The sequence below is a fragment of the Uloborus diversus genome, chromosome 3 (genome assembly GCF_026930045.1).
Source record: "Uloborus diversus isolate 005 chromosome 3, Udiv.v.3.1, whole genome shotgun sequence".
NCBI lineage: Eukaryota > Metazoa > Arthropoda > Arachnida > Araneae > Uloboridae > Uloborus > Uloborus diversus.
In genome coordinates this window covers 172941573-172964501 of record NC_072733.1, presented here as the reverse complement: position 1 = coordinate 172964501, position 22929 = coordinate 172941573, and the positions used below count along the sequence as shown (strand labels likewise).

The 22929-nt window shown below is 29.9% G+C and overlaps 1 protein-coding gene and 1 long non-coding RNA gene across 2 annotated transcripts in view; one reads left to right on the top strand and one right to left on the bottom strand.

Moving 5' to 3' along the window:
* LOC129218376 (uncharacterized) overlaps positions 1-21457 on the bottom strand; it is a 45185-nt gene extending 23728 nt beyond the window's left edge. The window contains exon 1 of the long non-coding RNA XR_008580323.1: positions 21320-21457. This is a non-coding gene — a long non-coding RNA (uncharacterized LOC129218376). The remainder of the gene's footprint in view (positions 1-21319) is intronic.
* A 137-nt stretch (positions 21458-21594) lies between these two features.
* LOC129219291 (CREB-binding protein-like) overlaps positions 21595-22929 on the top strand; it is a 123843-nt gene continuing 122508 nt past the window's right edge. The window contains exon 1 of the mRNA XM_054853630.1: positions 21595-22085. Within this exon, the coding sequence (XP_054709605.1) occupies positions 22013-22085 (73 nt within the window). The 5' untranslated portion in view covers positions 21595-22012. The remainder of the gene's footprint in view (positions 22086-22929) is intronic.

The following is a 22929-nucleotide window of genomic DNA, read 5'->3' as shown; positions in this document are numbered from 1 at the left end:
CCAGGCAGGGGCGGATAAGTGGGGGGGGGGGTCATGTTGAAGAATGAACCCCCCTCCCCCTTTTCCATGAACGAACCTACGAATTTCGGGTACAAAAAATTTCTGAAACTGTTTGGAGATCAATAAAAAGCACCAAATCGGCCTGGAATACGGCAACTAATTGGGGATACACGTTGCCAATTAGTTTTATGAGCAGTGAAACGAAGTAGTAGTTCAAATATTTACTTTCAAAAATAATGAATTGAAAAGACACTGTAATCGTTTACATTTTATGCACAAAGTGTTTAAACACAATGTGGACGGATACTGGTACCCACGGTTTGGGGGAAGGGGGGGGGGTCATGACCCTTCCCGTATATCCGCCACTGTGTCCAGGTACTCTCATTTTGAATTGTCACCTTCCCCCCTACCGTAAATCAGGGATGCCTACCCACCCCTAAGAGCAAGGGCGGACCCCCTTAAATATCGCGAAGACCCCCCCAAAATAATGAAAAATACCACTCAAAACAACCCCCCTAAAAATTTCAATGGCGCAGTTCACAGTATGCGCCATGAACCCCCCTTGGTGGGTACCAATGCGTAAATGACGGTTCTGATTAACGCCGATAATTGAATTATTTTTAGGGAGAAAGAAGAAAAGTGCAATTCATTCGAATGAGCGTTATAACGAGACGCGATACAAAAGAGGTTTACTGTATAATCACGTGCTCATTTAGAATGAAATTGAGTCCGTACCTGTCACAAAATTCCGAAGACTTAACATCGGGTTTTAGTGACATCCATTGGTAGAAGAAATCATTTTCTTAACGCCTTCCGGTGAAATGTAATTAATTATTTTATTTCTTATTGCAAATATTAGAAACTTTCCTTCTTAAAACTATATTTCACACATAGGACTAAAGGTCATTCAAATAACCCTGGCTAACTTTGATGCCAATGAACATGAACTGAGTAAAAATATTGATAAGCAGCGTTATTTTTTAAAAGACAACAGGAGCACAATTTATAATAACAAAAGGTGAAAAGAATTCATTAAACAAAAGCATTTTAAAACTTCAACGATTCATCATATCGACATCAAATGAATATATTCAGCGGCGAGTAAAAAATGTACAAATAAATTTAAACCAAGTCCGTCATTTCAATATTTTATTGTTTTTTTTTTGGGGGGGGGGGGGAATTCCCCCCCCGTATGTGACAGGCCTGATTAAAAATTCTTCATGTGTGAACAACATTGAGAATCAAATGATCATATTTCCAATAAGTTGATAATTTGGAAATAGTAACGGCCGTATGTACAAGCTTTGCGGGCCCCATATTGTCCGCGGGCCTTAGTTCGCTCCCCCCCCCTAACTCCAAGTCACCTTTCAAAAGTAAATTGTTTCATCCTTGTCTGACGTATTTATCAAAGGCAGAAGGGGGGGGGGAGGTGAATTGCCCCCCCCCCACCCCTCCGTAAGTGACTGGCCCGATGAAAAACTTTTCATATGTGAACCACATTGAGAATCAAATGATCATATTTAGATTTTTTTTTAAATTTTAGGAGAAAGAAGAAAAGCGCGATATATCCGAAAGTGCGTTATAACAGGACGCGATATAAACAGGGTTCACTGTATAACCAGATCCGAACCAGTCACAGAAATCTAAACTTCGAAAAACGAACGCTTCATTAAATTCCACTGAGAGATTCTGGCGACATCCATCAGTAAAATCCCATTTTTTAAACACCATTCGATTAAATTTAATTAATTAGTGTTCTACTTTAATTGTAAACATAAGTAACTTTTTCTTGAAACAATAATTCACAAAAAATGACTCTGACAAAAACACCCGAAATAACCCTTTTTAACTTTGATACGAATAAACGGAGAAGAAATCTTAATATGCGGTTCTGTTCTTTAAAAGCAAACGGAGCAGAAATTATAATAACAAACCGGCGAGGAGATTTAATTAAACACTTAAGAGCATTTAAAACTTCACCGATTCATATCCATCTAAGAATATACCCATCGGTGAAGGCCAAGTCTGCAAACCAATCAAAACCCGTTATCAGATGAACAGATCGAAAGATATTCATATTTCACGAACGCACACACACACAGGTGGCACTACTTTCCATAAATTCATTATTTTAACAAAAATATGTTTTTTAGTGGCAATCACAAAATATGAATCAGTTACCTCAATTTTTTTTTACGAGCGCCATGTTTATCAAATTCCTTAAATACCAAATCGCACTTTAACAACGGATTAAAGAAGTTCCGATACTAAAAGTTCTTTAAACTTATGATTTTTAAAAGGAAATACATGTTATATTGTTTTATTTCGTTTAAATTGAACAAAGACTTAGTGATGGATTGTAATAACTACAATGGAAACCCTTATGCCAATATGAAATTCTATTATGATCAAATCGGATCATATTCTTGGATATATCTATAAATCAACTCGGAGGTAATGTTTATTTAAGATAATTATTATTGATATTTAAAACTTTTTATTGTAAACTGTAGCTGTGAAATAAAATAAATATTAATGTTTTCGATTCTGCAACGCATTAGTATTCTAATGCTACATGAGTAAGTGGTATGTTATGAAAGTTTTGATTTCGCACATGTTGTAATATTAATGTAAGTAAAGCATATTCCTTTGTGTAATTAAATGTTGACTTGGTGTTTTTTTTTTTTTTTTGTTGTTGTTGAAATCTCCCTAACTGGTTACTTTGCTTACGTTTATTTTTTAAACTGTGGATTTGTATATTTCGGAAATTTGGCTCAAAACGAGTTTTTTTTTTTTAGTTTTTTTTACAGTAAGAGATGAGCTGAAAATCACACTGGTACTAGTTACCATGGTTCTTAATTAAAATAATAATAAATATAAAAAATATAAAGGAAAAAAAAAACAAAGAAAAAGTTAAATCTGCAGTATTTTTTTGAAATAATATTAGTTCAAACTACGACCTTAGGCCAGTGGTTCCCAACCAAATTTACTAATATAATGTAAATTTCCTTTCTTTGATCGACACTTTTAACTCTTTATGATGATAGGTCCAAGTTTGTTATTTGATTATGACCATTTAAGAAAGTTCAGTCAATTTCAGTTTAACACTTTTGTAATTGTTTAGATCCCCCCCCCCCCCTATTTGTTAATGCAATTCATTAAGACTGCACAACATTAATTTTTATTATTTCATACCTAGCTTCTTTATTACATGCATGATACTTCATACTGTAGCGTGCAATTTGAATACATAACTTTTTATGGGATAAATTCAAACAATATTCCAATATTCATTCAATTTATTTACCTTCTTGTAATTCTGCTTTTTTTTTCTTCAATGAAAAACTTTAAAAACAAGGCATATGCTTTTTTCAGAAACATATACTTCCCTGTTTATAAATAATTATAAGCATATTATAATATATAAAGTATATTAACTGAGATCCAACTCGATCTGTAACTTTTCACAACTTGAAACAATTAATTTTGCTTTAGTTTAGTTGATAAATTTTTCACAACCAAGTTTTTCAGTCGATTCTCCTAATTTTATCACTTGTTTGAACATGGGGAAAAAAAATTTCTTTTGGAGTGCATTGTTCTTAAAATTAATATTTTTTAACACTTTTGTTTTTATATTATTAAGTTGTAATGCATTTGACAGCAGTTAATAATAGTCAACTCTCGATAAATCGAAGTCCCTAGGGGCCGGTTTTAAAGCTTTGGAGTTATTGGTAATTCGAGTTATGGGAAGTTTCCATAACAGTCTCAAGAGTTCGTGCCCTGATGAAAAGTTCGAGAGAAAGGAATATTCGAGTTATAAACTTAGACTTATCGAGATTCGACTGTATGTGCATTTGATTAAATTTTAACATGTCAGTTATATAGCAGTTCTATTGCATATTAATGCATTTACAAAATTGAAAGAGCAATAAAATTTGTAAAATGTTAGTGTCTCAAATATCAAAAGTTATATGATAAGATAATAAATTAGTTTCAATAAATTATTGTAACCCTGAAACTAAACCGATGTTTCTCATGATAAATAGAAATTTAAAAGCAGAGTTTGTTTTACTTTTGGTTCAAATTTTTATTTCATGCGTATGTTTTTCACTTTTGGTTTAGTGTCTAAATAAACTTAACCAGCAAATCATGTGGTATTCTATGTGGTTTAGAATTTATATGAACTTAAATTATTTCAATAACATATTTAAAAAATTGTAACAGAATATTTTTACCATACAGTTATTGTAAAATATTTGATTTCAATACACTTCATAAAACACTGATTGTCAAAGTATATCGCACACCTAATACAACACTGCCGCAAGTCGAAAATTGTTGATTTTGAGTTATATACATGTCGTGGTGCATTTTTATTAGTTCTATTAAAATGCAAAACAGCCACAAAAAAAAACTTTATTTTTGAGTTGTTTCAGTGTGTTACTAAAAGAATTAAAGCTAAGGCGCATTACATTTAAACTGATTTTTCTCAAAAAGTAGTTTCTGCAGATGTGGCAGTGTTGTAATAGGGTGTGTGATATGTCCTTAATAATTTTATTAATTTTTTAACTTCAAATATATACTCCATGACAAAATAACCTTTCATTTTCTATTTGAATAAGCAATATAATACCTTTGGGTTCAACTGCTTATTCATTTTGTTACTTTTACAATTCAAAAGAAAAAAAAAGCTGTACCAAAATGCAGTTGAACCTTCATATATCGAACTTCTTCATATCAAAATGTTAATGTTCTGCATACACTTATTGCAAATCTCCATGTTCAATACATAAAAAGGCCCGAATCTACGTACCCGCAAAGGGTGGGGGGGTTGGTACATGGAAACTAAAGGGCCCACGTACCTTAGTGACATATAAATCCAGTAGACAGTTAAGAGCCCTGCTGAATTCTTGCAGTGGACCCAAAATTTATAGACCGGGGCCTGTATATAGGAAAAGTTTCTTTATATAGAAAAATCTCTATATATCGAAATATTTTAAGACATATTTGGAGTTTTTGTTCCTTTCATACCATTTACTTCGAAAATTAATTTCAAGAGAAAAAGAAAATATAATTAAGGTCACTGCAGGTCCTACAAGATTACTAGGATTGAGAGATGAACAAACAAGTGGATGCTTTAATTAGGAATTTATGAATTTCTGTAAGTCATTTCAAATTTTGGTAATGACCATTCATGTAAAAACTACTAGCTAGTTGTTTTGTCTTATGGTTGCTCCTCACTCCTAAATATGCTTACTTTCTGAGAAAATCTAAACATTTTCTAGTCATCAAAAAACAAATCACGTTTGAAACATATGTCCTGAACTTTTTATAGCAGAAAATGTTCAAGACGAAATTTTTTTAATGGGCAGTAATATTTCCTTTGTTGAAATTTTCACAAAACTAGCTGTTTAGCAAGACATTTGTGTTCAAAAAAACTATTTTTTTTTTCTTTTTAATAACAAACTTGCATGTAAAATGTGTTTCGCATATAAATCAGTAACGGAGTTTCGAACAAAAGAAATACGTTTTAATTCCCATGTTTTAACAGTAATTATAATAAAATTAAAATAGCTTCTACATATTTGCAACTTTGATCAGGGGCGTGAACAGAAATTTTAGGGCTCGTCACAAATGATTTCTACTTGCCCCCTTCATGTTGTTTACCCCTACGTCCCTATATATTTAGCACCTCATTTTAAAAACCACAGGCCCTCTTCAGACTCTGACCCCGGCCAACAGGTGTCCCTTCTCCGCCCTGACTTCGATATATGGAGGTTCGACTGTAATTAGTGGATTCCCTGCAGATTTATTAGGTAATAAAAAACTATACAATCTTTTTAATTTAATTCAATGATCAATTTTAAAATATTTTGCAATTATTAATTAGGGCAATAGAATTATGGATATAATAGAACTATATGATATTAATTCTATTATATCCCCCCTCCACCCCCAAAAGAAAGCAACCAGTAGAGAAATCACAATAAAAATTTCAATGCTGCAGTCTGCACCATGAACCTACTGTCCTGGGCATTCCTAGGTTGAACCAGATAGTTTAAATAGAAAATCTACTACACTTGAAAATATATTACACATTTCCATATTGATGAACAACAGAAAATTTATCAGACTCTACATTCCTTTTTGAAGATTTTTTAACTTATGAATCATATGATATTCATTTCATGAAACAAGGAAATATTCATTAAATTATCTTTTGTTAAGAGATAAATAAACAATAAATTTCATAATTCATAAATATTAATTGGCCAAAATTTAATTTCTCTGTAATATATATTTAATAATTTTGCATTTTTAAAGGAGGTGTGTCTTTACATTTCTTTCTACAATCAAGTAGGTTTCTCAAATACAGTAATTTAACAGGCTTATTGATCATAAAATTTTCAGCACAAATGATGGACCAGATTTAAAAAACTCAAATTTTCAAAATTAATGTGCATTTGGGTGAAGCGAAAAATACAAATTCGGGAAAAAGAAACTACAAACGTTGTCTTTTGAACATGCTATCACACATGCAAAATTTTTTTGATTTCAATTAATTTCTTCCGATGCCCCAGCTCTTTTAAATATTACCCAAAAATTTAACTTTTACGAATTTTTAGTTAAAAATTATAAATAAGTAATACGTTAGTGGATAGATTTTATGATAGAAGTAGAGATTGAGATAGGAAAACTCATTACAAAGTGAACAAGCACTAATATTCAGTATTCTATAGATCCTTTTTCGTTACATTCCATGCTGTATAACATGATCTTAAACTTACTTGAAAGACAAAGAGTGCATACCAATACAACTTTTGCTATTTTTCCCAAGCAAAAATACATTGCTATATGGAAATTATAAAATGTGCGTGCTTTTGTTACCCTATTCCTTTTTGAGTTAATAAGTAAGCACTAAGTTTAGTCATGGGCGCCCATATGCAAAGTTGCAAGGGGGGGGGGGCTCAAATATTTCCCCCATGATTTAGCTGGATATTTTCCCCGTGGAAACTGATTTCAGGACAGATTAGAGTAATTAAAATTTGATATTTTTAATAACTAATTCATTAATGGCTGAAAAAGAAATGTTTTTACATTTTTGCGAAGAAAAAAGTGCTAAAAGCAAGAAAATTCTAATTTCAAAGGGTGGGGGGCTCGAGCCCCCCTATATGGGCGCCCGTGAGTTTAGTATTTCAGTAGGTGGTAGCGGTGATTCTTGAATAATTATTATAATAAAAAGAAAACGAGAAACATTCTGTTGGTTTGGTTTCTCACTGCATGCTTTGTTTGTCAGAATATGCAGTTATTTTTCTTCATTATAATTAAAATTAGAGATGTGAAATTTCCCAAAATTTTGAAACAGTGGAAGTTTTTTTTTTTTTTCTGTGTGGAAAAATTGATTTTTTACCATTTAATATGTAATTTAACATTTTTAGTTTCTCGCAAAACGAAAAAACTGCTAAATATTTAAAACAATATGCAGTCTATATTATTTTTTCCTTAGCAATATACATAAAACTTTACTATTAAAATAGCCTTTCTGTTTTCCAACTGTTTAGATTTTTCAGTTTGAAATTCCAAAAATTATAAAAATAGTCAAATCATCAGTGGGCAGTTAATTTTGAGTAGGGTGTGGTTTTTATAAATTCTTAAATAGATTTTTTGACAGAAATTAGTGTATGTGGGGATTTTTTTTTTTTTTTTTGGATTTTAAACAAGAAGTTGTGTTTCTTTTTCTTTAAAAAGTTTGTTACTATAGCTGAAATTATTGAGGTAGTTTTTCAAAAAATTGATTTAATATGAATTAAAATATCCATTTCCATTTATTCGCACATAAAGGAGATACGAAAAAGTGGGAAAATGTTACCATAAATATTGAAATCATTTAAAACTCTACAAAGGACAAAGAAATGATAAAATATTGAAACAACTTCTTTGTTTCAAACTCACATTTTGTAAATGCACTAATTTTGACACTCGTAAATGAACAGTAATAATAATATTTTTAAAAAAGCATGAAAATTCCACTTACCAAATAGATGAAGGATCAAAGATTAAGGAGGAAAATTGTTTAGTAGAAATGGCTGTAATTTCAACCAGAGCAGAAATGGGAGAAAGAGAACATTTGGAGGATGAAAGTATAAACTTAAAATAATTCAAAATAACACTCACGCTCAGTCAACACTGACACTCCCTCAAGTTTTGAATAAATATAAGTAAATAATGCTCCAATATTTGATCCTCACAATATCTTAAGTCTCCTATACAGATAGATATTATAACAATGCAGTATCTAACACTGAACCATTCAATTTTTTGTACTTTATTATGAGGAATGAAAAATGCAATATTTCTGATAGAGCCAATATAGATTTGATTACCAATGCTGCATTCAAGTGCAGATCCAGAGAATCTGTCAAAGGAGCATAACCCACCTTAAAGTGACCAAAGAGATCCTACAACAGCCTTTTAAAGGTCTTCAATTTTGAGAAATGACAGAATGAAAGTCCGAGAGCCCGAATATTACTCTTATTGTGGCGCCATAGTTTAAAGAAGACTGCTTCCAAAATTTAGAAGCTGGATATGACATTTGCTATTAAACAAGGAATGAGAATTTAAAAACAGAGAATAAAATGAGCTAGAAGTAATTATAGATGCGACCAAGCAAATATCAAGATATGCAATTCTATCACATTTAATGAATAAATTATTTGATAATTATTAGCCTTTTTTAACATATTGTAGGATGCTATAAATATGGATTTTAATTTTTAAGAAATATGCAAATTACTATACCTATCATACACCACTTTTAATCGCTTGCACCATGATTAGCAAATGCTGATCCATACTGAGAACTGTGGTGATATTCTGTTCTAGATTCGATGCAACACATGCTAAAAGCTTTCGCCTGCATCAATTCTAAAATTTCTTTGGAATACAGGTTTGCTTTTATGAAATTTAACAGCACTCGGTGATTGATTGGTGTACTATAGGGTTTGATCTGGAATGAGTTCTAAATCATCCATTAATTTATAGATGAGTGTTGAGCTCTACGAATTTAAAATTGAGCTGTGATTCCTATTATATTCACCTTGCATTTATAGAAAAATAGGACAAGTCATTAAGAAAGAATTTTGTGCAAATTACGTAGTTTAATGAGGGAGTCTGGCTCTGTTCCATATCATTATTACTCTTCAAACAGAAATAGTTGACTGGGCAAGTTGTGGTGAGGTTTAGAACATACCATTGTTAGAAAAAGACTTTTTTTCCTAAAACCTTGAATGTTTAACCAACTTTTGGGGAAAAAAGGTATCATCTGATCCATCCACTATTTTATCCTTTTCTTGGCAAAATAGTGGTAAATCTTTTAGCAGCTAGAAGTTTCAGCCAATCAAGTTTTTTTTTTTTTTTTTCAAAATATTAAGCAACGATTCCTCCGATTCCTTTCTCTGATGTCCTTTCCCCCCCAAAATTTTGTATTTTCTATGAGTCATTAAGGGTGAAGATATTTGACCGTGCAGCGATTTAAGTTTTCTTTGGCATGAGTACACAACTTTTCTACACCCAGCTGTTCCGGCCCTTTGAATTTAGTGTTTTTCGCTCCACCCTACTCGGTATATTTTAAGCAAAATATGTGTTCTGTACTTTTTGTGCATCAAAGAACATTGAAGAAAACATTTTTTATTCTAATAGGATTGCTGAGAGTTACTGCCCAGTGGAAACAAGGAAGAATAATACGCAAATATCAAACAGCTCAGTATAGGGGGGAACTGAACTGCTTGATGTTTGTTTAAAAGATGTTAAGCAGAGAAATTGTCATAACTGTCCTTTACCTCAAAAATTAACAAACAGAAGTCAATGGAAATCGAAAGAAATGGCAGTATAGAAAACTTCAAGATACACATAGCTGCAAATAAGACATTTACTTAGTATTAGTTACCCCATTGATTAGCTATCAAGGAAGAACTCCATGCAAATACCAAACAGCTCTGGGTATGCACAACTGAGATGTCTGGTATTTGCTTATATGATGTAATACAGTCAAATTGTCATTATAGTCCCTTATCCTTCAACTTCAGAACTAATTACAAGAAGTCAATAGAAATTTAAAGAAGAGAGCTGCACTCTAAGTAAGATATTTTCTTTGCATTAATTTCCCTTTGCTTAGTGCAATCTTGTCAGAATTCATTTTTTCTTAAAAAATAGAAATTATTTCACAAAACTTTTCATCTTATCTTAGAATTTTTAATGAAAATACTCAAGATTTAGCTTTCAATGTTTCATTCCATTTTTTAAATGCATTTTTACGTAGGGGAATGTGGGGCAAAGTGAAATAGTTACGATAATTTACCTTTTTAAACTGAGTTAATTGGAAATTTGTTTTGAAGATGACTGTATATAAAGAACTATGTATCTTATAATGAAACATGCATGGAAATAAAATATTTTCTATTTTTGGCAATAAACTTGTACCTTAAAAAAAAAGAAAATTGTACTTGGTTCTACAGTGGGGCAAAGAGAAAAATAAAAAATTGCACTTAAAGAATTTTATCAAACATTTAAAATACGAATATTAGCTAAATAACCTATCCTAATATTAACTGAATAACAGCTGCACTGGACGTCAATAGATCTCTTCATGTTTTGAAACAAAACTTATTTTTGATCAACAACAAAATACTACAATATGTGTATCAAATTTCGAAAATGACTTGTAATATAGCAACTTTGATCTTTAGAGCTATTTATTTTTTTTGACAGGCACCAATATTGCTAGATCAATGGCACTGCAAACTGAAAATATTTCACCATCACTTAACCTCGCAGTTTCACTTTATTCCTTATTGCCCTACTATGTTATGCATCAATCTTGTAACTTTAGCAAGTAAAATTACATGTAATATATTTTATTATTTCATATTTTTATGTTCTGTTTATTAAAAGATTGCATGAACTATTCTTTAAAAAGATCATTTCAATTCATTGTTTTTTAAAATTTCACAATTCCAAAAGAAAAACACTGCACCCTGCCTTTTTAATGCTGATCTCACGCCAGGGCATAATGCTGAACAGCTTTTCCTCTTCAATCGGCATGGTATATCAGGTGTCCCCAAGAGTTTGGGCAAAGGGGCAGTGTACTGGCAGCAAACGTGGTAAGATAATTTCCGATGTGTCTTGGCCTCTTTTTTTCTATTGATTACTTTCCAGACTTGAAAAGTAGTTGGAAGGCAAAAACCAGACAGAAAAGTAAGTCTATTTAAATTTATCCTGTTTTTTCCTATTTTTTTTATCATTTTATCCCTGAGTTTTACACTTTCTGTATAAAGTTTTTAATATTTCGTTTCATAATTTATTGTGTTTGAGTGGTGGAGGATTGCTTCACTTTAATTGATTTTAGGTAGACGTTTAGTTTTTCAGCTAAGCCAAACTATTTGGTAATGCCTAAAAGTAAGATATTTTACTTTAATTGCTTAACTTGTATTCAAATGCTTTGTCGGACACATACTTGCAAACAGGTAGGCATTCAATAAAAAAATCCATTCAATGCATTTCAGCCTTTCTCTAAACAATATTTTGGTAGAATTTTTTTTTAATGAACTAACATGTATTGAGCAAATTTAACAAGTTGAAATTATTCCTAATTTTACAAAAATGTACACTTAATATTTAAGCTAATGCCTAAAATCTATAACATGTAATAAAAATTCATATTTTTTATAGATTGTAAACACAAGTATTTGAAGTTAATAGAAACCATACTATATTTTTGGCGATATGGATTCTACATACGAAAGTGCTCCGGAACTATGTCCCCCCCCCAGGAGCCGGCATTCTAAATCTTCCCCTGCTGCTCCGGGGTTCCTTTAATGAAAGATTATTTCGAAACATTTTAAAATTATCTTTTTTACTTTTTTAAAAAAGATTTTAAAAAGACCCAAAAATTAACATTTGTAGATAATCAGTTGAGGGTAGACACTTTTTATTTCATTCCCACATTTTTTTAAATATTTTTATAACTTGGTTTAGATCGTGCAGTGGAAAAAAAATGAATTTTGCTTCGACTATCAATTCTTGTAGAAGAAAATTTAAAGCTTTCTCATGTGATTTGAAAAACAAAATGTGTTTAGTAAATTTAATTATCAAATGAAAAAGAGTGAAAAACAAGACAACCTTGTTTTTAATGCAATTAATTGCAATTTTAATGCAGTATATTGTTATTTATATAATACTCGATTTTTTTAAATAAAAATTTCAAGTTGAAATATGACACTCAGAAGCAGTTAACATGTAGTTAAATTGCTGGCTACTGGAGCATATATGAAGGTAGAGCATAAAAAAAAAAATTAAGCTTAGGGTCCCTGCTTCTACGAGAAGACATTGATTTTCGCAATTTAAATATCAAACTGACATAATTTCATAGAACACCATGAAGTTATAATAAGTTTAGTCAAAATATTTGCACCTATAGAAAATACTAGGCTGATGTATACAATTATGAAATATGGAGTCTGTAACAGATAAATATATTGACAAATTTCTTAAAATACATATTTAACCACCGAGGCAATTTTCTGAAATTGTATGGAACCATTCAGATGTTTAGGCAACAACTTTTAATCAGAAATTATACCATTAATAAAAAAACTAATTTTAGTATCATGCATGAGTAAAATAAATGAGAGTAAATTTTACATTGCTAAAAATGTAAAACACATAGGAATAACTATACGAATTGGCAAAATAATGTAGTTGCGTAACCCTCCAATCGTTTCATTTAAAAAGCTGTAAAAATTAATTTTCAATTTAATTGAATCAAAACAATTTCTACAAAACTATTCCAAAAATATTCAAACAGTATGAACGCAATAGCTACACTATTTAGCTTTGGTTTTTTATAAATCTTCTTCATACTCTTGATTATTTTTTAAATTTCCTTTATTATTTTTCTAAATAGAATATGTCAAGCATTTTAAAGATCAAAGACTAAACATTTTCTTTCCCAGCAATTGCCCATTTTATTCTTAGAACATTTTTTTAATGGAATTGTTTATTAGTTTTTTATATCTTTTCCAACATGTATTTTATTCAAAAAAAAGGAAAACAAAAGCTAAAGGAGTACTTCACAGCTTAAAAAGCTAACAGCATTTCTAAGATTAAATAATTTTAAGTGATGATGTTATAATACATGAAATAAATCAAAGTAAATAATTGGATGCTATGAAAATATTTGTACAGGAATATCCTTAAGAAATGACAAAACAGAAATTAATTCACATACCTTTTATTTATTCATGCAGTTCTTCCATCTTCATTGATCCAGAATTAAGTATTTATAATTCAAAAAAAAAAAAAATAAATAAATAAATAAAATAATAATAATAAAAAAAACTCTTGATTTTTGACAATCCCACAAAATACTTCTGCATTTATTAAGTTTTTAATCATGGATATCAATCTTTGACAGAATTTTTACAAGCAAATATTAGCTCAGAAATAAAGCCTATTGTTGTAAGTTGCCAAGTATAGCCCTCAGTAAAATCTATTGCTCAGAAGTGAAGATTATGTAGTATTACAGTCTATACAGTAAAATGAATTAAAGTAAATATGCTTCCATTAGGAAAAAAAAAAAAAAAAACTAGACATATCTCATCTGTAAATCACTTTTACTTTTTTTGATATAACTGCCCTTTAAAATTTTAGAAATCTTAAATTCACAACAACAAGAAGCACTAAATTATTCTTAGGCTCTAAACCCTATTCATATTACTAAGATGGATTCATTTTAAAACTTTATATTTCAAAGTTAAAAATAAAAAACAATGTAAAAGCTAAAAGGATCAATTTTGTAGATTCAAAACCTTAACTACAACTTTCCATCTTTTTAAGAAAGAAAGTTGAAAATTTGATACATTTCCAATCCTAACAATCTTGATGACACTATTATTTGAGAAAAAATTATGAGTTCTTTGCGCTTAAACTTAGTTATTCAATCCTAAATAATCATCTTTAAATTGTTTAAAAGCATTTTCAAATGATTTCTTACACTTTTCAATCGAAGTATTTTACTGAGCAAAAATATGATGTCGAAATAGCATAACAATCTGAAAGTCAATAATTTATACTGTTAATTTAATAGTATAAAGGTAGTGGAATATCTTATAATTTGGATTGAAAAACATATGCTGATTGCCTAAATCAACTGGAATTTTGCATAATGAATATTTATTTAACAAAACAAATAAGTCGAAAGGCACTGAACTTATGCATTACATTATAAAGAAAATGGCGACAGTTCACATCACTATGGACTTGGGAACATCTGTTATTTTAATGAAATTTTTAAAAAATCACTTCAAATTAAGAAGATAAACAGACATCAAAACTTAATTTATTCTTTTAAGAAAAGGTTCTTCAATGTTTTAGTTTGTTCTGTTATTTATTTTAGTATAATTCTTTGCCAATTCTCTGGTTTTGAAAAGATAATTAAACAATGTTCAAATCCATTTAAAAAAAAAAATAATAATAATTTATTTTCAATGTTTCTTTTAACTTTTATAGACAAATTACAACATAACTAATAAGAAAAAGGATTCACAATGAAAACTAATGTTTCTTTTTTTAAATTTGACTTCAGAAAAGAGCTTCATAGATTGAAAACAGTGTGTGTGACATCTTTTCTTTCTTAAGTTTATATCTTTTGCTTTGAAAGAAAGGTTCCTTGTAACCCTGAAACATATGACTACAATTTTGCATTTCTTGAACATTTCTGTTTATATTTTTGCTTTACAGAACATATTTATTCCTTAAGGCAAAACTATTATGCTTAAAGTTTCTTAAAATCTTCTTTTGTAATTCGGGTGTTTTCCTCAGTAAATCAAATTACAAGTTAGCATAATTATTTCAATGATATCCTTTTATGTTTACTTATTTCCTAAAAATAACAACAAAATTTTATCATGCTAAGTCCAGCAAAATAGAATCAATTGCATACTTCTTAATTATTTCATTAATAAATTGCAATATTAAAAAAATAAAAGATTACCGATGTCCAAACCTGTAACTTACTGGTCAACTAAGTCAAAAAAAAAAAAAAAAAAAAAAAAAAAAAAGAAAAAAGAAAAAAAGAAAAACCCACAGAACAATGATTATTTTTAACCTAACTTGATATATATATCTCATAATGCCTATATATTATATTCTAGGTATACTAAAAACAAAATTGCTGGAAAATTAGAAAAAAAAATCTTTTTATTGCTTAAAGTTTAATATTTTTGTTCCCACCTTTTGAGAACTGCCCTCTTACAAATCTATGCATGCAATACATGCAATAATTTTTTATCTGCAATTAACCCAGAAATTGAATAATCCCAAGTGTGCTTGTCCTTATATCTGGTAAAGTAAATCAAAGTGAATATGGTGCTGTAAAAATGTATTTTTTATTGAAGTAATAAAATAAATGAGAAAAAAAGCAATGCAATAGTTCATATATCTTTTATTTATTTAAATATTTTCTTTTTTAATTCATCCAATACTAAGCAAAATTTCAAAATTTTCTAGTAAAATTATAATTTCTTGTTCTTGGTTTTTGAAAAATCCACTAAATGCTCCTTGTGCCACAAAATCTTTAAGTAAAAATATAAGTACTGAACTGAAGGTTATTATTAAAAATGCTTATTAATAAGATAATGCAAATTTAGTATTTTTTCTACTTATAAATTAAAATGATCAGTATGTTTCTAGAGCAATATGATACATAACAATATGGAATAACAAAGTCGAACATATAGCTTACCTACCTTTAACATTTTTGCCAAACTTACATAAAAATTAATCAATCTTCAATCCTAAGTAATGGGGAAAATATTTTATTAAGCTTATATACCTTTTCTTTTAACTTGTGATAAATCCCTTTTATGTCCTGAGTATGAGTAATTAAATAAATGGAAATAATGTTAGTAAATTAATTGAAAGTATATATGTTTCTAAAAGATTGAGAATAACTTGTAGCATGGATAGTCATATGAAATCCCAAAACCGATGGTATAATTCACTTGCCTTTTAGTCTTTTGCTAAATTTATCTACTAAAATAACTTAATCTTCAATTCAAACCAATATAAAGCTCTGAAATTTTCTGAAAAATTATACATATTTTAGCTTTAATTTTGGGCCTTTTATACTCTTGTGTATGTTTTTTTAAATGTAAAGATCAATCTTTCACTAAAGCTCTTATTCCTACAAATGAATGCAAGCATTCATGCATTGCAACAATTTTTGCTCAACATTATATCTTATTAACATGAGATTCATTTTAATAACTAATATGTTATACTTATAGATTAATTTTAGATAAATAAATCAAAGCAAATAATTAGTTATTACAAAATTAACTTATGCAGTAATAGATTAAAAAATAAATGCAAACAATTAACACCTTTTTTTATGTAAAAAATATACTGAAAATATAATATTACAAAAATATAACTAACAAGTTGATGTGTGCATCACATGACTTCCTTTTACTCCAATTTAATGTCATTTCCCCATTACTGGCAATTTTAATGTGATTCAATAGTTTACTCTCTAAATATCACCAACAGTAGCCAAATGAAAACAGATTAAAAGAAAAAAAAATCCCCTAATTTGTCTCCAAGTTGGAGACAAAAAGACTGGCGACACATCTCCAAGTGTCTGCCGAATTATAACACCACTTGAGTTTATATTGAAATTAACAATGATTTCCCTTTAAAATCAGGCAAAAGACCCCTTTAGACGCACCCGAATGCAACAAAAAGGGGAGATGAACAACTAGACCCCACTAGGAGTCTACATACCAAATTTCAACTTTCTATGACTTACCGTTCTTGAGTTATGCGACATACCATACGCACATCTGCACATACATACAGACGTCACAAGAAAATTCGTTGTAAATCAACTCGGGAATCATCATTATGGCTATTTCGTGTGTCTGTACGTTCTTTGGCACTTATCCACGTGTGGTCGAAATGAAAACAGATTAAAAGAAAAAAAAATCCCCTAATTTGTCTCCAAGTTGGAGACAAAAAGACTGGCGACACATCTCCAAGTGTCTGCCAAATTATAACACCACTTGAGTTTATATTGAAATTAACAATGATTTCCCTTTAAAATCAGGCAAAAGACCCCTTTAGACGCACCCGAATGCAACAAAAAGGGGAGATGAACAACTAGACCCCACTAGGAGTCTACATACCAAATTTCAACTTTCTATGACTTACCATTCTTGAGTTATGCGACATACCATACGCACATCTGCACATACATACAGACGTCACAAGAAAATTCGTTGTAATCAACTCAGGAATCATCATTATGGCTATTTCGTGTGTCTGTACGTTCTTTGGCACTTATCCACGTGTGGTCGAGTCGAAAAAAAACCTCAACATTCATTCGGGGGTGAGCAAAATGGAAATTAAGGCCGATTTTTGAGTGAAATTTTTTTTGCGAATACAATACTTCCTTCTTTGTAAAAGGAAGTAAAAATATAAACTAATCAGATATCAATCTTATTTTTAAGTTTACTGTTACATATGTATGTAAGTATGCTAAAATTTATGCCCAGTCAAATCATTTATGTTAGAAAAATTTATCATTATCAAATATTCGATTTTAATTATTAAAAGAATAAATTTCGAAATTTGGACAAGTTTGAATTTTATTCAAAATAAATAAATCATTTTTAGTATTTTATCTTAAATACCAATAGCTTATGTTTATTAAGAAATTATACTGAGTTAATATACTATGTGCATTTCATATACCTTCGAAGAAGGGACACCTCTATTTAAGGGACAAAATTTCTGGTCCCCTTAGTGTCCCTTATTGAGAGGTTCTATTCTACATTCATTTTTCATTTTTACATCCAATAAACATTTTTTTTTAAAGGTTCTTTCAGGAAACAGGCATTTATTTTATACCAGTGTGCAAACAGAAACATTTGCAGTATTTTGGGAGCAAAAGCTAAAATTCAGATGAGTACATCAATTCTATGTCACTAGAATGGATAGTAGTTGTCATAGTAAATTTAATTACAATTTTTTATGTATTGATTTGCATACAACTTTGGTACCTTAAAATATCAGAGAAAATTTTTGAGTTACTATTATTGCATGGTTTAAAACCTCATTTAAGTTCAAATGTTTCAAGTCAAGTATCATTTTTATATGTCAATAGTATGGATAGTAATATATTTATAATAAATTTAATTGAAAAATTTTATTTTACTAATTTGCAAAAAACTTTGATAATATAATTTGAGAATATAATCTTATGCTGCCTTTACTGCATGGTTTATATTCTCATTTAAGTTCAAATTCGTCATTAGCATACTCTCCATCCATGTCCATGCCACTAATAAATTGACTCATGAAATTTTTTTAAGTGAAATTGTAAATATTTAGTTCTGCTGACAGTTAGTATACATATAAGTTCATTTGCAAATCCTTTTTTTATTTACTTCACTAATTATATTTTTTAAAAAAGGTCTATTTTGAGTATCCCTTTAATAATGTAGGATGTATATATTTTTGCATACAATGAATAATCAATATTTTTGTTTGTATTTTAAGTATAGGCTTATTGCTAGTACTATCATGCTGAAAAGCAAACCTACTTTTAATGTTTATACTTGTAGGTTATATGAGTAGAAGAAAATGTGTTTTCAAAAGAGTATAGCTTGTGTGTGAACAGCCAGAAGAAATAACAAAAATGCAAACATTGTTTACTTACCTTATTTATTAATGTAGTTGCCACTTAAAATGAACCAACCTTAAACTCACAGCAATAAAAGTCTTAAAACATATCCTAATAAAATGATTTATATTAATATTTTACTCCAGTGTGTTTATGCTTTTTGAATAATTATTAATCTTTAAGTCAGGATTATTTGTTACAAATGTGTATGCAAGTAAGAATGGAACATTTTATTCATATTTTTTTCTGAATAAACACGTCATTTGGGCGATGTGTGTGTGGGGGGGGGGGGGTTAAAAACATTGAAATTAGGCATTTTTGTCCCTACTTTGTCCTTATAAAATGTGTTGAACACAACCCTTTGCCCCCTACCCCCTCTGGAAAATTTTGAAATGATGGGCCTGGAAAACACTAAATTAAAATTTTTTAATTTAAGAAGTGATTCAAGGGAAATGAGAGTAAATAAATCAAAGTAGGTTTTGGAACTTAAAATGTATAACCTGAATAGGAATAGCTACAGATATCACAAGAATACAGGCATACAGTTATCAAACTTTTCATTTTTGGTGTATATTTGCTTGCCTAACAAAAATTTTTGATTAAAAGCAATAAAATACAGACATATACAAGTATTAATAGGCCTTTCATTGATATTTTATGCACGCAACACTTTAATTCTTCGAAACGCCAAAAAATCTGCTTGTTGCGAAACCGAGCTCACTAAATATGCTAATTTTTTGGATTGTGTAATTCGATGAGTTATTCGCGCAATTTGTTTTTGTTTTTCTTTTTTTAATTTCATGCTAATGGTATTTTCTTTCAATTTTTATTGTTGATTTTAGAAACATTGAAATTAGGCATTTTTGTCCGTCTAAAATGTGTGGAACACAACTCTTTGCCCCCCCCAACACCTTCTGGAAAGTTTTGAAACGATGGGCCTGGAAAACACTGAATTAAAAATTTTTAATTTAAGAAGCGATTCAAAGGAAATAAAAGTAAATAAATCAAAGTAGATTTTGTTACTTTATAAATATATATAACCTGTATAGGAATAGCTACAGAATTCACAAAAATACAGGCATAGTTATGAAACTTTTCATTTTTGGTGTATATTCGCTTGCCTAACAAAAATTTTTAATTAAAAACAATAAAATACAGACATATACAAGTATTAATAAGCCTTTCATTGATATTTTATGCATGCAACACTTAAATTCTCCGAAACTCCAAACAATCTGCTTGTTGCGAAACCGAGCTCAATAATTATGCTAATTTTTTGGATTGTGTAATCCGATGAGTAAATAACGCAGTTTTTCCTTTTTTACTTTCATGCAAATGGTATTTTCTTTCAATTTTTATTGTTGATTCTAGAAGCATTGAAATTAGGCATTTGTGTCCGTATTTTGTCCATGTAAAATGTGTGGAACCCCCCAACCCCCTCTGGATAATTTTGAAATGATGGACCTGAAAAACACTGAATTAAAAATTTTTAAATTAAGAAGTGATTCAAGGGAAATAAAAGTAAATAAATGAAACTAGATTTTGTTACTTTATAAAATTATATAAACTGTATAGGTATAGCTACAGAAATCACAAAAATACAGGCATATAGTTATGAAACTTTTCATTTTTAATGTATATATGCGTGCCTACCTAAAATTTTTAATTAAAAACAATAAAATACAGACATATGCAAGTATTAATAGGCCTTTCATAGATATTTTATGCATGCAAAACTTTAATTCTCCGAAACTCCAAAAAAGCTGCTTGTTGCGAAACTGAGCTCAATAAATATGCTAATTTTTGGATTGTGTAATCCGATGAGTTATTCACGCAATTTGTTTTTTCTTTTTTACTTTCATGCAAATGGTATTTTCTTTCAATTTTAATTGTTAAAAGCTTGCTGTGGGTTCTGCGAGAGTGTTTTTGTTTTAATTATTATAGCAAAATTAAAATTGGTTGTTAATCGTGTTTTGTTTAGGATATGTTTTTTCAGCCGGAATATAGAGAAGGATTTTTTTAGCATGGGACTAATATGCAAGAAAAAAAATAATACGGCTGCATGATTTTCGTGTTTTTGCATATTTAAATAATGCAATATCCAAAAAAATATAAAAAATTGGAATTTTTGGTATTAGTAGAAATGATGAGTTTTCTTAAGCCATTTCATTTGTTGCAATACTATTTTTCTTATATTTCATTAAAAAAGATGGTAACACTTCAAAATTATTCATATAGTGTTAGACATTACTCATTTTTATTCTTTTACGTATTCTTCAACTAACATTACGTAATTCCTTTTTTGAAATAAACTAATTTTTCTCTCGTTTTTTATGAATCTACTTTACTCTTGTGACATTATTTTGCAAACACAGAAATCAATCTTTCAGTAACGCTTATTGTTATAAATGTGTGCAAGCATATGTGCAACAATGTTTTCTCAGAAATAAACGGTTAAAAAGAGTAGATACTTTTCATGTTTATACACGTAAGCAAAATGAATCGACGGAAAGAACGGAATAGAGCACGTAGAGAGGAACAGCAATTAGAAATGACTAAAACTATGACCAGTTGACATACCTAAACAACATTGTATCCAAACATGCTTGCGTACTAATCTTAAGAAATTGTAATCAGACGTCAGAAACGTTTGATCGGAAATCTTCGGATTCTTTCGGAAAAATAATTATATATAGTTATAGATGAATATACCAATCTAGGCTTAGGGTTCTGGTCATGTGATGTCGTAACACCAATAGCGTACATGCGATAGGTAGAAAGAGCATGTTCGGAACTATTCGTCCTGGCTTCTGTCAGCGCAGAAAAGTTTTCATCTACAGCCGCCATTTTGTAAAGAGAGAAGAAGGTGTTTTAGCTAAGTATTCATTCGTTAAGTGTCGAATAACAATCTAGTCGTAAACAATACTCAGTTACAAAATTCATGTCTGTGTGACCCGTGCATTTTTATGGAGATTACTATGACGAATACTTTTTAGAAAAATGTGATGCCAAATTGCCAAAGATGAGATGGAGTCTCCCGAGCAATCACAATCCCGTTGAGCGTAGTATCAACTTAAGTTAATCAGCGGTATGTAACCTCACCACAGCAAAATGATTCTCCTGTGCCTTGTATTCGGAAACGACCGAACTTTGATGCAAAAATGTTGGCCAATGATGTGGTTAGCATTTAAGATCATGTGTAATTCTACAATACGAGATTTATGACAATCTTCAGTTTTCGAGAATTCATGGACTTAAATAAAGCGGACTAATATGGCGGACAACCTCCTTGAGCCGCCGAACAAACGAGCGAAATTGACTGAAAATGCGGTGCCGGATAACTCAGGTAATTATGAATTGAACACTATTCCTTTTTTAAAAAAAATCTGATTGTTGCGAAATCGAGCCTAATAAATATGCTAATTTTTTGGATTGTGTAATCCTATGAGTAATTCGCGCATTTTGTTTTTCTGTCTCATGTTTATATTACACTCGGCATCGGAGAGCACTGCGCGGAAGTTACGGTCAACTGTTTGATGTTTTCAATGCTTCTGAATTATTTTTATGGGTCATTTTTCAATATAAAAAAGGAATTATATTAGGAATTTAACAGCTCATAGTTGGATCTTGTGAACTTGACGTTTTGAATCACGTTAGTTTGAATGTTTTTGGCGCTTTAATGTTTTTATGCATGTTTCACGTTTGGGATTATCATACATAGATGTTATATAAGAACATTTTGTATCATTTTTATTTGTGGAACACAGCATATTTTCAAGATGAACTTCGATTTATGGAGCCAACTTTCGTTTTATTGGTGGAATTACTTCGTTTTTCATGCGATTGTTTGTTTTTCACTTACGTTTTCTCTTGTTAAACTTATTTACAGACTATTCCAGTTATTGGTTAGGAATGATTTTCGAAAATATTAAAGCAGGTTGCTATTTTTATGGTTTAATTATTGTTGATAACTGAAAATGATGGTTTGTTTACATTGTTTGTTAAAGGGTTAAGTCGCTTTTTTAGGTGGTTTACATTAAGCGAAATGCTATTAAGCGTGATGGTCATCATCCTTGCTTATTCTTTTATGCATTTTAATGTGCCATTTTAATTTTTAATTAGTGTTTGTGAGTGAGGACTTGTTAAGGTTCAATGAGACTGGATACTATGTGTATGAGTCTTTGATTGAA